General features: G+C 39.3%; 1 protein-coding gene across 2 annotated transcripts in view; it reads right to left on the bottom strand.

The window, feature by feature from the left end:
• Nucleotides 1-9,505: 9,505 nt before the first annotated feature.
• Nucleotides 9,506-15,976, bottom strand: part of LRPPRC (leucine rich pentatricopeptide repeat containing) — a 91,038-nt gene continuing 84,567 nt past the window's right edge. For both annotated transcript variants that reach the window (XM_075749099.1, XM_075749100.1), the window contains exons 36-38: nt 15,083-15,167; nt 11,377-11,519; nt 9,506-10,024 (exon numbers count right to left, since the gene is read on the bottom strand). In XM_075749099.1, coding sequence (XP_075605214.1) covers nt 9,968-10,024; nt 11,377-11,519; nt 15,083-15,167 — 285 coding nt within the window. In that variant the 3' untranslated portion in view covers nt 9,506-9,967. The remainder of the gene's footprint in view (nt 10,025-11,376; nt 11,520-15,082; nt 15,168-15,976) is intronic.

Here is a 15,976-nt window from a genome sequence, read left to right as displayed (position 1 = left end):
AAGCAGGTCTGATAAAATAAGAGCTTCAGCCCCAGGCAGCAGTAGGAATCCAAAACACCCCAAGGTTCTTCTAAGGTGAAGTCTACCATTTCTTGCTAGTTCTGCTGCACTTGATTTCAAAAAAACCCACTTGATCTGATCCTAGTGCCATTTTGAAATTATCAGATTTTCATTGCCTTTTAATGGCAAAGCCAATTCTTTCAGTCCAATTCAGCATCATTAAATTGTCAGAATAGCAGCTTCCTGTTTGATTCTTAATTATTCCTTTTTATTATATTTAAGACACTTAATTTTTTTAAAGTGGTTTACTCTTCTTTGTAATGATCTGTTGTGATTAGAATCTCTTTTATATTACGCTGAAGTTTTAAGGGTATATATTGGTACTTCTAGTCTAAACCTCTATTTTCAAGGTATTTAGAGGATTAAATTCTAGGCTGACTCTCTGTTGTGAATTCACTTTGATGTTTAATAAAAAAAAGGAGAGACACAATGGGAGAAATTAAAGACATAAGGGACAGCTCTGAATTTTAGGGGCATATTGTCATGCACAGAAATCTTCAGGCATCTAGATAAGAATATACCATAGCCTTAACTTGGAATTTCTTTCCTTTTGTGAAATTAGTCAGGCTGCTGACATTACTTAAACAGCCTTTTTCAATTTAAAATTCCACCCTCTTAACATTATGCAGCAGGACCAAACAGTGTGAGTGTTTCAGAGGTGGTGTTATGACAAGGGTAGGATGTATACATAATGGGGACTTGAGCGGTGAGCCTAGGAACAGCCATCGTATGGAGTGTAGGACGAGCTATCATAGGATGTGGCCAGGCCTGTGTTTACATAGGAAAAGCTCATATTCTATATACTACAATTACATTAGCACACTGCCTATGATCATATCTTGTTTCCTTGATGCCTAGAGATGGGGAATATAGGCTGTGATTATTGTTACAGGCTTTAGCAATAAGAAGATAGGAGCCTTGAAATACCGGCAATTAGCGCTCATGCCTAACAATAGCGTGCCGTGGGGCTGTGTACAGAGAGGAGTGGGTGGATGACACACAACCTGCCCCACTCGTGCTATCGGGAGTTGAAAAATAGCGCAAGTTTAGGGGGAATCACGCACCTCTCAGCCAGTGAAGGTCACACTATATGCTTTGGCCTCTACATTCGTGCCCTTTGTGTTAAGCGCGTGTGGGAAAGATTTCACACTTCCACAGCGGAGCTGCTGCTGCAAAAACGAGTGGTTAGCGAGGAACAGAAATCTTCCTGGGAGTCCTAACCAAGGCTAAGTGTTACAATTTAATTTCAGCACAGCTTTGCTTTCCAAGTTTCCGAGTGGCTGTTCCTTTTCCTTAGACTCCCGTGTCAGCAGCAGCTCCACGTGCCCTCCTGCCTGCGCTGCCTGCATCAGTCTAACCCAAGTTACAGTGGTCCGCAACAATTGTGACACAGAGACTGAAGATCACAAATGAGACAGTGCACAAAACTCATCACACCACTCCACACAAAACCATCTTCGGTCTGGCACAGCCTTAAGCGCTGCAGTAAGGCAGATCTGCCCTTCGAGCAGAGCCCTGCTCGCCAGCCCGAAAACTCGGCCGTCCCCAGGATTCACCCACTTTGGTCTTCGCTCTCCTGTATCCTCCCTGGCCAGGTTCGGAAAAGATCTCTGCAGCTGTAAATCACAGTCCCTGCTACTGCCGGCAACCAAGGCAGCGCAAAATCATTTTGAAATGGCATCGTGTTTAATTGTTTGCAGAGTTCCCAAGTGGTTTTGCCCAACTGCTGTTTGAATTGCCCAGTGCACAACCTAGCTGCGACAGGCTACGGGGTTTCAGTGTGTGTACACATCAAATTTGGGAATGGGAACGTCAAATACAAGCAACAATGATACTCATAAGGAAAATTCAGCAAATAGAGAATAAATTAAAAAAAAAAAATCTGTGTTGGTTACATGGATACTACAAAAATAAAGCAGTGTGTGGACAACAGAGCCATGTATTGTCTTTTCTGTAAAGACACAGACAAGAAAAATTTGTCGTTATTACTTAAGATATTTAAGACAGGGAGAGGTGGGAAGTTCTTCCCCAACCTCCACTCCAAGTTTATGCAGTCCCTCCACTTGGCAAAAGGGACAAACTTTTTAAGCACTGGAAAAAGGATTATAGAAATGCTGCTTTGCATATTGTCTCATGGGTAGTGGCAGTCCTCCAAAATACTTTTAACTCATCATTTGGAAAGGACTGGCTTTCACTTTGGATAAGCTAAATGACTAAGTAGCCGTTGGAAGTTTCATCCCATACGTGTTCATTGCAAAATGCATTCAGAAATGCTAAATCAGTAACATGTATCAATAGTGATCCCCTTTTTATTAAAAAAACCCCACAAAATTCCTTTAAACAAATTGCAAACAGTATGTATGCAAAGACACTCCGTGGGTAAGAAGTTATAGGTGTTGGTACGTCCACTTGCACCAGAAATAACAAACCTTTCAGGTTTTAGCCACAATGATTAATTTTAATGGCAGTAGACAAGAAACAGTGTACATGGAGCTCTGTGACACGCTGCTTTTTTTTTTTTTATACTCTGAGAGCCAAGACAAGCCCTTCATATGTTAGCAGCTATTAATTAAGGCAACAACGTTTAAGCAGTGGGTTGAGGTAATTTTAAAAGCACTTAACCCTTTTAAGAACTGACAAGCTTTAAAAAGCATAGAAATCTGCGCGTGTGTTCGTATTAATACGTATATGTAGAGGTATCTGCATGAATAGATTACGTATATATGTATATACACACACAATTTTAATGCCTGTGATAGCTCACAATTTTTTTATCAGGGAATACTTAGAAAGCAATTCAGATCCATAATTTATAGAAGCACTGAGGCTAATTTATATAATTAGTTATAATAAATCAAACTTATGGTTATTCTGAATTGCAAATTTTGTTGGCGTTATTTTGCTTTCGTGGTCACAACTTGATACTTTTAACACTTCCACTGCTAAGAAACCAGAACTCAACAGACTCCTCAACCTTCACATCATGGCTCCAGAACAAGTGTCTCCCATCAACACCACCACGTTCGGATCTTTCGCTCCTTTTTAAGCATCTAATCCAAGCCACTTCTTGCCAAGATTCCTGGCATATCTCAGTACCATTTCCACCTCACCTTATTTTTTCATGTTTAACAAGTGGGTTTAGAGGCAGAAATGTTACAGTACTGGCCAGAACCTGTATGGTGAGTAAAAAAAAAAGTGCCACTTGTGTCAAAAATCATTTGTATTTTATACACAAGCAAATTAGCCCACATGATAGTCGTCTACTACTTCAGTACTGAATTTGCAAACAAATGCACAGCAATTGGAAATTATGTACATTCACATATAGTCAAACCCAAAACATACAGAGCCTTGTGATGATACACAACTGTACTAGTTAACAGTTAACATCATTCTTCAAGACAGTACCTTTGCTCACTTTCATTGGCTGGGGGAAGAGTTTAGAGAACAACAGAAACTTTTTTTAATTAAAAAAGACTTCCTATTTCACCAAGAAAGTCAGAAGGAGAGGGAGAGAGGGAGAGAGGGAGAGAGGGAGAGAGGGAGAGAGGGAGAGAGGGAGAGAGGGAGAGAGGGAGAGAGGGAGAGAGGGAGAGAGGGAGAGAGGGAGAGAGGGAGAGAGGGAGAGAGGGAGAGAGGGAGAGAGGGAGAGCCCCACTGCTATGCCAGTCCAGCCTCCAATAGCAGCTCCTCCCTGACCCACATCAACGACTTCCTTCTCACGATGCAAGTCACAATGCTGGGAAGAGCGCCCTAAAAGAACTGAGTAGAATCTTAATGACTGCTTTTCAACACACACCTAAATCTTCTACTACTCTTAGTTAAGAAAAGCTAATCATTTTGCGGCAGTGCTTCAACTAATTGTAGAAAGGCACTGAGCCAAAAAATAATGGCGTTCCAAACCAGGCAACACCAAAACGTGCTGCACAAACTGAAAACTCTGGAAAACAGGATGCATGCTGCCCTGATTAGCTGCCCCCAGCCGCAGGATGTTACATTACACAAGGCAGCCCTCCAATTTCCAGGTGGGTAAAGCGGGAGGTCAGACCTGTGGGTAGCCATCACCCCAGGAGACTGACCTCTGCTGAGAAAGGCAGAGCACCAACTATTTTTTTTTTTCTCTGTTAGCATCCCCTTAATACAATCATTTAATAAACTTTTTGATTTATAATTCCCAGCAATGCAGGACATGAGTTGCCACCCCCCACAGAGCTGCAGGGGCATTTCAGGCCAGCGAGACCAGGCAAGAAGCCGGCACCCTCCCACCATTCCTGCTGTAACTCTGTGCATGGCTCTGGCTGTTCACATCGCGTGCTGTACCTGCTTCCCTGCCTTCCCCCTGTACCCGCAACTCCTACTCTAGCAATCATGAAAAAAAAAGCATTTTGGCCAAGTATTACTGTTACCTAGAAAAGCCGTCTGATTACAGCAGAGCTCAGCACTACCAAACGCTTTGGACACACTTGTTTCAGGTTTGTCCCTTCTAAAAGCAAGGCGAAAAGTATGTGAGTATTTTTAGCTTTATATACTTCACAGGGAATTTCTTCGTGCTTTTGTATTAGAAAAACGCCTCGTGGCTTTGTAGTACATTCAGTGCCAGACGTGTGATGAATTTCCACTGGAAAAAACTCTTGTACATGACTGACAATAGTAAAGCCACAAATTACCGTAATTTTATGCCCCCTGCAGCTAGTGGTATAAAACATAGTTTTCAACCTTGTTTTTACTTGCTGAATTTAGACAAATTTATAATGTTATTGATGACAGTGAGAAAGACAGTCAAATGCAGAAATTGTATTCCTGGGCATAAAAACCAATTGCAGCGCAGTATTTTATATGTACTATAGATGATGAAAAATATGGCTGTCATTAAAACTATAAAAAAGATGGAAAACTAAAGTGTGGGGTTTTTTTTAAATTAATGTAACATTATATCTCTTTATTTCCAGCTCTCACACTTGATTAGGGTTTCTTCCTCCTCCCTGGAATGCTGAACAGTTAACCAGGTGCGACAAGGGATATTACCCGCTCTCTCACTTTGAACACTAATGTTTGAAATACAGGCTGAGTCAACAAAATCACAAAGGAAAGCAAAAACCTTGTTTAAGCAAAGTCTACAGATATATGGCTCCTAATGGATTTTCCAATAAGCGTACACTTTCTATCTTATTTCCCATTTTTAGAGTGTAATTTTATTTACAAAGGGTTCTGAGGGCCGTTAAAATTGACAATTGCTAGAGATCAGGAAGAATTAGAGTTGAACTAACCTCCACATGTGAACTGCCCAAGCTACTAGCTAAATTAGAGGGGAATCCCAGGGAACTCTGCAAGTAACAAGGGCAATTGCTTAATTTACTTTTGGTTTAGGCAGAAAGTTTTTTGGAGTTTGACTAGGTCATGGGCTCAGCAACCCACCAGAGTTGCTTCATTCCCATCATCACGAGACAGAGGTTTGTTGCTTTCTGAACTTTGAGGTCCATGGCACTTACAGCCCTGTAAGTAACATAACTACGAGAAACACAGAACTACAAAGAGGTTTAGAGCTACCGCTTCGGACAATAGCAATTCTATAGATACCACTGCTTTATCATGGTGTTAGAAAGATAATTGCATGAGAAATTAGGAAGCACTAGCCAATTGTAATAGAGAGGTTTAAGAGTATCAAAGAGAAATCTTGCATTAATAGTTTTATCTAAAAGTAGATCAATGTGGAACCCCGTCTATAGCAGGCACTGCATAAGATGGTTTCTATTATCTCATTTTCTTAATTACAGGAAACAGTAGAGAAAATTCAAGCTTCCGTATTTGCTCTTATTTCCATACCTAATGGGAAACCCAGAACTTGGGTCCTGTAGCTGAGGGTCTGCACACTCATATTCAGAAAGTTGCCCTTGGGTTACGTTACAGTCTCGGCTGGAGCCGCTAACTCAAAAGGGTATTAGGTTTCCTCTGATTGTTGATTCACTGTAGGACCGGCAAGCCACAAGAAGGTGCAGCCATTCTGGAAAGGAAATGCCTTTCTGCAGTTGACTTTACACAGAAATTATGAGAATAATTTTAAGAAATGCAGAGAAATCTTTGCTAAAAAAGGCTAAATTCAATGAGTATCTCAGCTTTTTCTTACATGCTCACTTTTTTCACCTTTATGGCCACAATATACTAGCACTGGAAATTGGACTTTCCTTCTAGATGCTGACTGATTTCTCACACTGAGCAGCAAAACCTCCTGGTGACATCCATCACTTCTGTCACTTCCTCCTCTGCTGTGTTCCCAGAGAGTCCGGAAGCATCACACCTTCGAGAAAAGCAATAAATATAGTAGTACTGTGGTGAACATGCTTCCAGTCTCTCTCTCTCTCTGTCAGTATGTGCACTCATGATCCTACCTTCACTGTTATGATCCTCCCTTGTTACTGTAAACTGCAGCTGGAATCCTGCTGACTCAGGCATTCAATCTATAAAACCTCCTGAGCTGTCACTGCCAAAGACACGAGCCGTTCACCTACTCCATTTTCAACAGCAGGCACACATTAAGGAAGTCTAAAGGCAGCTACTGACCTGCCAAGCTACATTTCTTGCTGTAGAAAAGGGTCTTGGGACACAAAGAGTCAAATGAACTGTTTTAGTAGATAAGGACAGAACTACAGCATGTAATTACCATGCTGCAAAATGACTATATTGGTAGTTAACAAGGAAACTTTTCCCGTATTGAGCTCGAAACCCAAAAAACAGCCTCCTCCTGCCCCTACCTCAAGGGGAGCAGGGGAAAGAGGCGAGTCCATACCATGGCGCAGGGCACAGAAGTGAGATGAAGCCATCGCAATTCAAGCGGCAAGCTTTTTCCAGTCCTCCCAAACTCAATCAAGACACACTATTATGCAAACACACACACGCTCACACAATTTGCTTTTTACAGTAACATGTCAGGTCATTTCACGTCAGCATGCTCTCAGCTTCCCACGGAGGCCTCTGGAAAAGCACACTCCTATCTCACAGACACTGCGCCTGGTCTGGACCTTGCACAATCCCTGTTATGCACTAGCCAGTGGCAAATGATTCTTTTCTGCTTTAAAGGGGTAAGTGCTATGGTCAGTATGACAGACTACGTTTGGTATGTGGACTAATAAATCACCACGACAAGTTTGCAAGACTGCCGCTCTGCATTTTGTCATCTTACAGGTTTCTTTCTTTGAATATGAAGAAATAAATAATGAAACCGTGCACTTATTTGGTGAAGAAACACTAGCCTCCTAAATCGCATTTCTCTTCATGCTTGAAATGGCATGAGTCTCAGCACACCGACGCACCAGAAATATTATCATTTCAAGCGTGTTCTAGAAGAGTCGGCAAAAATGCTGATTCTGCAAAACCTTCCCAGTACAACCTTGCTTCAGACCGCGACGACTGTGTCCCGGAGTGGCACAAGTCCCTCACTGTCCCACATTTTAAAGACAGGAGAGACCACACTCCTCTGTGTAATCGTTCCTTAATTGTAGACAAAACACTTACTAGAACAGAAAATCAGAAACACTATCACAGAATGGCAGCTTTTGCCTATTCCTTTGAACAATCTCTGCCTTCCCATCTGCCACAAGGCTCTGTGGGCCGGGGTTATCTCACAGGACAGCCCGTTACCCCACCACTGCTGCCACAGACGCTGGTACCGCCTGGTCTCACACCCGCAGCGCCCCACCGACGTTTCATCGGCTCAGCACCCAGCTCATTCAGCCCATAGCTCCATCCACCAGGCCACTCAAAAAGCAATTTCAAAGCTGAAAACAATTTGATTTATATTCTTCAGTCACAGGCTAGCAAATTCACTTTCCATTTTCACAACTGCAACTACAAAATCATAGGGCATTAATTCTGTTAGGAGTCCAAGTCAAGCAAGTTAGAACACCGCGTAGATGCTAACTTCTACTTACCGTGCGCGGCCAGGCCTCAGGCACTAGCAACAGGCCATCACGCATCTGGCTGCGGTGCCCTGTGCTGCTCTTCTGCCTCAGAAGGCAGCAGCCAGCAAAGGCAACCTGCCAGTATCATGGCACAGACGGATGCAGCACCTGACAGACAATTGCACTTGCTCCACAACCACATGAGATTCCCCCTCCTTGTCAAGAAGGCAGTTAAGATCTACAGATCTGCTGTTAACTTCCTCCATGATGACCTAGTGTTTGCTTCAAGAAATATTCATCCTCTTCCTTATCCCACGTGCCAGCTGAGCTCCGAGCACCTACAGGCCCATCACTGCCAGTTACGCTCAGACATGACTCCGCTTACTGGCACACGGCTACCGCAAGATTCACGACACAACCTCTAAAAACAAGAGCTGTGGCACTAGAGAAAGAGTCGCTAACTAATCTAACGTAAGGTAGCCGTAAGCTTCAGAAAAAAAAGGAACATCTCCGCTTGTAAAATGAAATACACTGAGTACTTCCTGGGCGTGCTTTCAGGGACACAACCCTTTGGCCATGAATGAAATTTAAAATGTAAATGCCTTATCTTCACAACCCCGGAACAAAGGGATCAGACTGTTAGAGCCACGTTGGGGCAGCATGTTGTCAACGCTCATGAAGTAAGAAAGGTCATTGTAAAACCACACCAGCAATGTAGTCGACACAGCTAGGATTCACCCAGTTGGTTTGGAAAGCAAAGTTTAACACACTTCTCTGCCCCCAATTAGTGATGCCTCATTGTTTTAAGTACAGCAGGAATTTTCTGTGTATTTGTAAATATACTAATGAACTGAAAATTTTACTTTAAAAAATGAGGTCCCAATATCTTCCTAACTTTGCTACATTCAGATTACTGTACAAGTCTTTCAAAATTTTGCCAAAACCCTGTGTGCGCACACATGAATTTTTAACAATTACAGTGCTGCCTATGTGGGAAAAAATCTAACAAAGATAAGGTTAAATAACTGAAAATGTAAAGATGAATAAACAAAGGTATTAAATAAACAGAAACAAGCTTTCACATCATTCAAACCTGCTTGAAGTACTGCACAGGCACCTTACCCCATCTGTTATACCAATGTGCGCATTTGTGAGTTTCCATCATTATTCACAGAGATAATGGATTTATTTTCCAAGTATTCTTTGTAATTTACACACCTTGTTTTCATGATCCCACAACTCTGGTCTGTAAAACTTCACACCAGAGTAGCTTTACTCCCACACGTATACAAATAAAGCATGCCCACCAGTCTCCCCGCAAGTAAACAACTGCTACCCCTGCAAAGGATGGGCACTCCTTTGTTTAAAAACAATGTTTTCATGAATTTGCAGTTCTTGTATCCATCAAATTAACTAGACTAACAGTTATGAGAATGAATTAAAGATGCTATAAAACTACAACACACAAGCTAGTTTAAAAGCTACCAGTGTTCTGTCTTTAGCTAGAATATCAAACATCCTAAGGAGATACTTAACAGAAGAGAAGTACATTTAGGAGAAATCTGAAAAAAAAAGACATGTTTATTTTCTGTGTAGATACAGATGAATCCTGAAAATGATGTTCTTTACCCATCTTGTACTTTCACCCCAAAGTCCATTAACCAGGCAAAGAATAACAGACAAGACAGTTTGCTTAAGTTACAGTTACATGCCCCTCTAGCAACTTTCTTGATATACATATATTTCGTGAATCAACAGGAGCCAAAATACAGTTTGGGTTATAGCAGATGACACATCAAACCAGAAATAACCTAGAAAGCTGCACCTTGGTATTTCATTAGCAATTTTAACAGCATTTCTATTAATGACTGTTTCTATCCTACAGCCATGGAAAATGCTGTTTAAACACAGATTCATAGTAAAAATTACACAGAACAACATACTTTTTTATATTTTTATTGAATGTAATATTTAAACAATTTCATAAACAACTAAAGCATAAAAGACTCTGTTCATGATGCTGCCAGTCTTCTCTTCCTCCATTTTTCCACATAGAACTTGAACGTCTCCTATAAATAGAGTGGAATAAACAAGTTCAACATTTTTTCAACAGAAAAGTTACTAATTCTGAACAAAGTCTTACGTCCTGACAAAAGCAAAATCTATTATTCTCTGTCATGCAAAACAGAGATTGTTCAATACTTCTGTATTGAAGTCTGTATAATTAAGAGAAATACCAGAGAGAGAGAATAAAAGGAAAAGGAAAACCTTGCCAAAAATGCATAATGAAGCTTCTATTACAAAATGCAATAATATAATCAATTTCATTTTAAAAATGAAAATACTTCTTAACTGCAATCTGCAATTGTGTCAAAAAAAATATGAGATGCTTTTAAAGACCAAGCTGAATTAGAGAAAAATTGAAGAGGGAAAGCAGAAAATGAATAATTTCAGGGACTTTGAAAAAAAAAAAAAAAACACTCTTATTTTCACTAGCTACATGTAAGAAACAGATATTTTAGGTTTTAAACTTACACAGTCCAAATAAAAGTTCAGATTATAAATTATTTCAAGGTTACAGAAAAAACTCCATAGCTGTTAAAAGGCTAAATCAAACATTTTACGCCAAAATTTTCTCCAATTCTTTGCAAAATGAGAAAAGAAAATCAGATTTATCATGAAGCAATATGGAGAAACAGCATATAATCAGGTCTTTACAGAAGTATAGAAACCTATTTTAGAATAAAAAATTGGCTAGAAAACAGCAATAAAAAGTTTGCTTAGAGAGGGAAAAATATACTAAGTCTTTGAAGTCTGCTTCGCTAAAATGGTACTAGCAGAATGTTAGCCAAAGGAATGATGTGAAAGAAGTATTTACAGTCTTGACAGATTTAGTGTCATGCCACTTGTCACCCTCAAATAAGATACGTTTGCACAGTTGCATATATCTATTGGCAAGGCAGCTAGAAGCAAAGCTACAACAGAAAAATAATTCCTACGGTTCTAAAATCCCATCCTACTAAAGCAGCAACTTGTACTAGATACAAAAAAGGTACTAGATACAAAAAAGGTAATGAAAACTAAACCCCATTAATTGTTAATGAAATACACAATCTCTAAGCCTTTTAAAGTTCAGTTGCTTAGATAAATGCCCCAAGGACATTTGATAAAGGTACACCTGTAGATGAGTGCCTGATAAAGATCAGGTAGCTTAAATATCGTAAGCCCCAAGAGGTTTTATTTCCTCAAGTCAAATCCAATGCAAGATTACCACAGCTCCTACAACACTCAGTACCTCATGCATTACCTCCTTTGTGGAGTCTCTGCAGAGATCTAATCCCTGTGTAATTGTTCATGCAATTTGTTTTATTAACATTGAACATACACAATTCTGCAGATTTCTTAATTAGGAAATACTCACAGGGGGTTCAGTGAAAGGAACAGGCTCTCCTACTTTCTTCAGAAAAACTGCTAAAGATTTCAGAGATAGCTCGTGCAGCTGTATATTCTTCGCTTTTGTTTCTTCATACAAAGCCTTTACAGAAGCAACATCCCCATCCAATTCTGAGGAAAAAAAAGCCAAATAACCCCCAGTGGCTAAGTGTTCCCCTTTTCACTTGTTTCCACAATGTCACACATTCCTGCTACTTGCCAAAACATATTCCAAATTTTCATACACAATATTCCAAATATTCTGGATATTCTTCATATCCTACTGACATTTCACATAAGAGAACAGAACAAACAGCTATTCTAGCTTTCCTTTTTATTTGATGCTGGATGATCAATCCCTTCAAGAATGTGCCTGGAACCACAAAGGAGTAGGAGCCGCACAATGAGAACACACTGCTCTAGAATGTGAGAGACAGAGCTGTATGCCTCTTTCTGAAGCAAACGATAACAAATTAAAAGCTAAAACGAAAGCCACCCAAGTTCAGCATGTGAGAACTCTAGAACCGAATTTTATTCCCTTACGTAAGGGCAGGATATTGCTATGGCTACAGGTGCTGGCTACATCAAAACTATAATCTAAAGGAACAAAGGAAAAGGTCAGATGCTCATTTTAGAACACAAAGGAAAACCCATTTCATCCTACTGAGCAGGATAATATTTTGCTGACCCACTAACACTATTACAAACCTTAACTTAGGTAACCAGTAACATTTTGCTGGATATTCCACAAAAGGCACTATCCCCGCAACTAGTTCTAACTAACCCATTCTTCATTTATTTAAAATCATTATTCCCTTCTAGCTGTAGAAGAGTGAAATATATTTCTCCTTCCTCTAACTGGGACAGGGGAGAATCTCCTCCTTCTACACTGACTCCTGCTTAACCATAGACTTTGCTGCTGCTCAGACATTTCCTTGAGAAGGATCAGGATGAAATTAAAGTGCCCTCTGACAGTTTCACTGTTGTCCTCAGGGCTGTTCCTACCACCAGTACAACAGTCCCTAGCACCTTAGGAACAACAAGGATGTCATCATGACCAGCTAAAATCATTTTGTTGCTTGGGAAAACACAAACATCTGCAGTATGGGAGCTGTCTCAGGTTGTTGCTTGTTCACATTTGGAAACACCATCTTCACAACCTCAGGGACTACAAAACCAATGGTTCTTAAAGAAAAAAAGCTTGAAGTATGCAGAAATGGATAGCTTGTGTCCCTTTCTCATGAGAAAAAGGTTCCCACTCACATCTGGCAAGTGGCTGAGCTCCTTTTTGAATGTGGGAGGCTACTGCAGAAACTGCATGAAGTGATGGTTGATTGAAAGCCAAATAGAAATTGTTAACTTTCTATTTCTTTTAAAATAGCTGTATTTATTGCATGGAAAAAAACCAAACAAAAAGAGCTTATACTTAGATTGCATCTAATGGACCATACAAATGTGATTTTACATGTTTCCTTTTTCTAGAAGGTATACAGCAAAGGATTATGCAGCTCACCAGACAAAGGAAATCTAGTCCTGGCAGTGGATCATATCTCAAGACAAGGAAAGGAGTAAATGTCCCTTTATTTGTTCAGTTGTGGATGTCTGATATACGATCAGACTTCTTTTTAGCTGTGATCTCTATTCTACTATATCTTTGCTAAACACAAACAATTATAATTTTATTTGTCCATTTATTTTTATAATTAGCAATGGTAACCAATTGCACTAATAGTACTCTGTAATCTTTCATTCCCCTAATTAAAAATAACAACGGATCTGACAGGAGAATCATTTGTTCTCTAGAAAATGATGATACTAGAAGGTTGGACTAGGCCCAAAATGAGAAATCATGTTTTAAAGCTTACTAACTGTAAAATGAAAAAAAAAAATCTTTTAAATAAAAGATCTTTCTAGTCCTCTTGGCTAGAACACAATCTAAGCACACCCTTTATAAATTTCAGTTGTGCTAAATATTTTTCTGATGATCATTCTAATAGCCAAATAAAACTAACACACTCGCCACTGCACAATGTATCAAAAGTGGAAGAGAAGGGATATGAGGAAAACGTTCTAAATTGCTGTTCATGTGTACTTACATGGTGGGGACATGGTGGGGACATGGTGGGGACAGAATACAATAAATGCCCCTGCATATCTTAAGAGTAGGACAACAATTTGCTTCCTTAAAACACAAAGATGCAATAGAAAATGCAAAGATAACCTAGCATGACTCATCCAGCCCCAACCCTGGTAAAAGTGGGTCAAGTAACTGATGTGCACTCTTCTACCTGATATAGGAATGGAATCGATGCCTCGTACAGGTGAGATGCTTGTACAGAATAAGCTGGGAACAGCTTTTAAAACTCTTCATGCTGGTACAGAGCATCTCCTCTGGAACTTGCTATGAGCCAGCTAAGTCTCTGCCTGAAGAAACTACAGCAACCATCTCTTCACATACAGTGTGGCTTCACACACTGAATACACTCTAACCACTGTTTTAGGTATAATAGAACAGAGAATGATTGATTCTCTGAAATCTCTTTATGAAATTGTTGTACTATGATGTAGATGGAAAGGATACTGAAAAAATTAATTAGTTCACTTACGGAATTTTGACTGAGGTAAAAGCAGTAAAGGGCTAATGACAGTGTAAAGCAGTAAGAACAGCGCTGGTGAAAAAAGGGTGGTTTTTTTGTTTTATAAAAACATGTTAGAAAACTTACCCTGCTGTGAATGAAGCTATAGGGGCTAAAGGATTTTGGTAGTGATTGTTGTTTTGAACATTATTAAGCAAGTGAATTTTGTAAGTTATATACTACATCATCAGAACTTCTACAAGTTGACTGAAATACAGTGAAGTTTGCATTCCTTTAACACCATACCTTGCATTTGGGTTTGAAGTGTTTTACTTAATTATTCCTATTTATCTCCACTGTGACAGATTGGAACACAAGGGCCTCTGTCATTCTATCTTTTTGCTTGTAATACATATGGGAAGAGTATTTACTCCCTGTAATAAAACTGGAAGACCATATCAGGGTACGCAAGGCAAAGGACACTACAGCACAGAGATGCAAGCTTCCAACTGAGCGTTGCCATAGGGGCTATATGTCCTGGTTTTTCAAGAGTGAGTGTTGCAAATAAACATATATAAATAAGTAACATGTTTTTTTAGACCTGTTCCTCTCTGACTTGAACTATAAGGAGAACTGATTAGCACTTCAAATCAACTATTTCAGTAAATCCATATGAAGGCATCTGGAATATTAACTCTGGCTAAACTAAAACAGGTATAAAGAATTTATACCGTTAATAATAACGTTCTTGCACGTTACTGATAGAACTAATCACTTATGATTTTGAAACACACCAATATACTTATTACATGTTTCAGGGTAAAAAGATAGATTCTTTTTAAAAGCCATTCATTTCTACAGTAGTTGTCTCCATGGGTTAGGATGGATTCTTTTTTATTCCACGAAGCCCCTACTTAGCCTCTATTGTAGCAGTATCCTCTGATCTAATGCAGCTTCTTTTGTAAAGGATTCAAGGCTTGGCTGCTTTTCCAACTTAGGAGCTAGGACAGTATACAGACTTACACAGTGTAGATCCTTCTCCCCTCTAAGGGTTTCCATGCCCCTTCTGAATGTTTCAAGAGTTCTTACTAAAAAACTATTCCAAGGAGAGTAAATTACCGTAACATCTCATGAGGTAACGGTACGCAATTTCCGTATCTAGATGCTCAGGAATCAGTTCCAGAAGTGTCTCGATATTCTTTGCCTATGAAATTTAACGCACAGACAAAAAAGAGCATTAACTGCAAATCCTGAACAAAATAAAATTGCCAAAGTTAGAATAATTATTTCAGATCTTTTAAGTGATATGAACAGTACTAATAACAAGGAATGGACTGTGCTACTGAAAGCAGCAGATAAGAAATAGTCAAAGAAATCAGGCACATAATAAACAAAATACTGGACTAAAATCCATACTCAAGAAGCCTAAACATTAGTTTCTCAATTTTTTTTAATTTTTTTTTTGAAGGAAGCAATTAATGTATTATGAAATATGTCAGGATTTCACCCAATTTTAAAAAAATGTAAAGCAGCCTTCACTGTCCTAGAAATCAATGGTGGCTATGATCAGCGCTTAAAAGAAGTCAGATCACTAACTAACGTGCTTAAATTTGGAACCTCCCTCCCTCAACCTCTGATTCCAGTTTCATAAACTCTCAGGTCTTGAATTAAAAAAGTTTATAGAAATCAATAACATCTTTATCACATATTACTAACTTCTAGGTGTTATTAAAATTTCAGCTTGAAAAGCTGGAAAATTTCAAGTTTTTATATTTCTTCTACAGACACCAAAAGATGGTGTTTATCATCATCTTATTTATCATCATCACTTAAACAGAAGAACTTTTAATCTATGAGTATTTAATGGCAATTTCCACAAAATTTTTTGCGTTTTCCCTCATTTGAAAAGTATTTATTCTAGTTTGTATATTAACTGTCTCCTGATGCTGCTCCTCTATGAAAGAGAAATCAATGTGGTTTTGCATGTGTGTTTTGGTTTTGGTGGTGGTCTTG

Source organism: Balearica regulorum, chromosome 3, assembly GCF_011004875.1.
Source record: "Balearica regulorum gibbericeps isolate bBalReg1 chromosome 3, bBalReg1.pri, whole genome shotgun sequence".
NCBI lineage: Eukaryota > Metazoa > Chordata > Aves > Gruiformes > Gruidae > Balearica > Balearica regulorum.
This window is presented reverse-complemented; position numbering and strand designations above follow the sequence as displayed.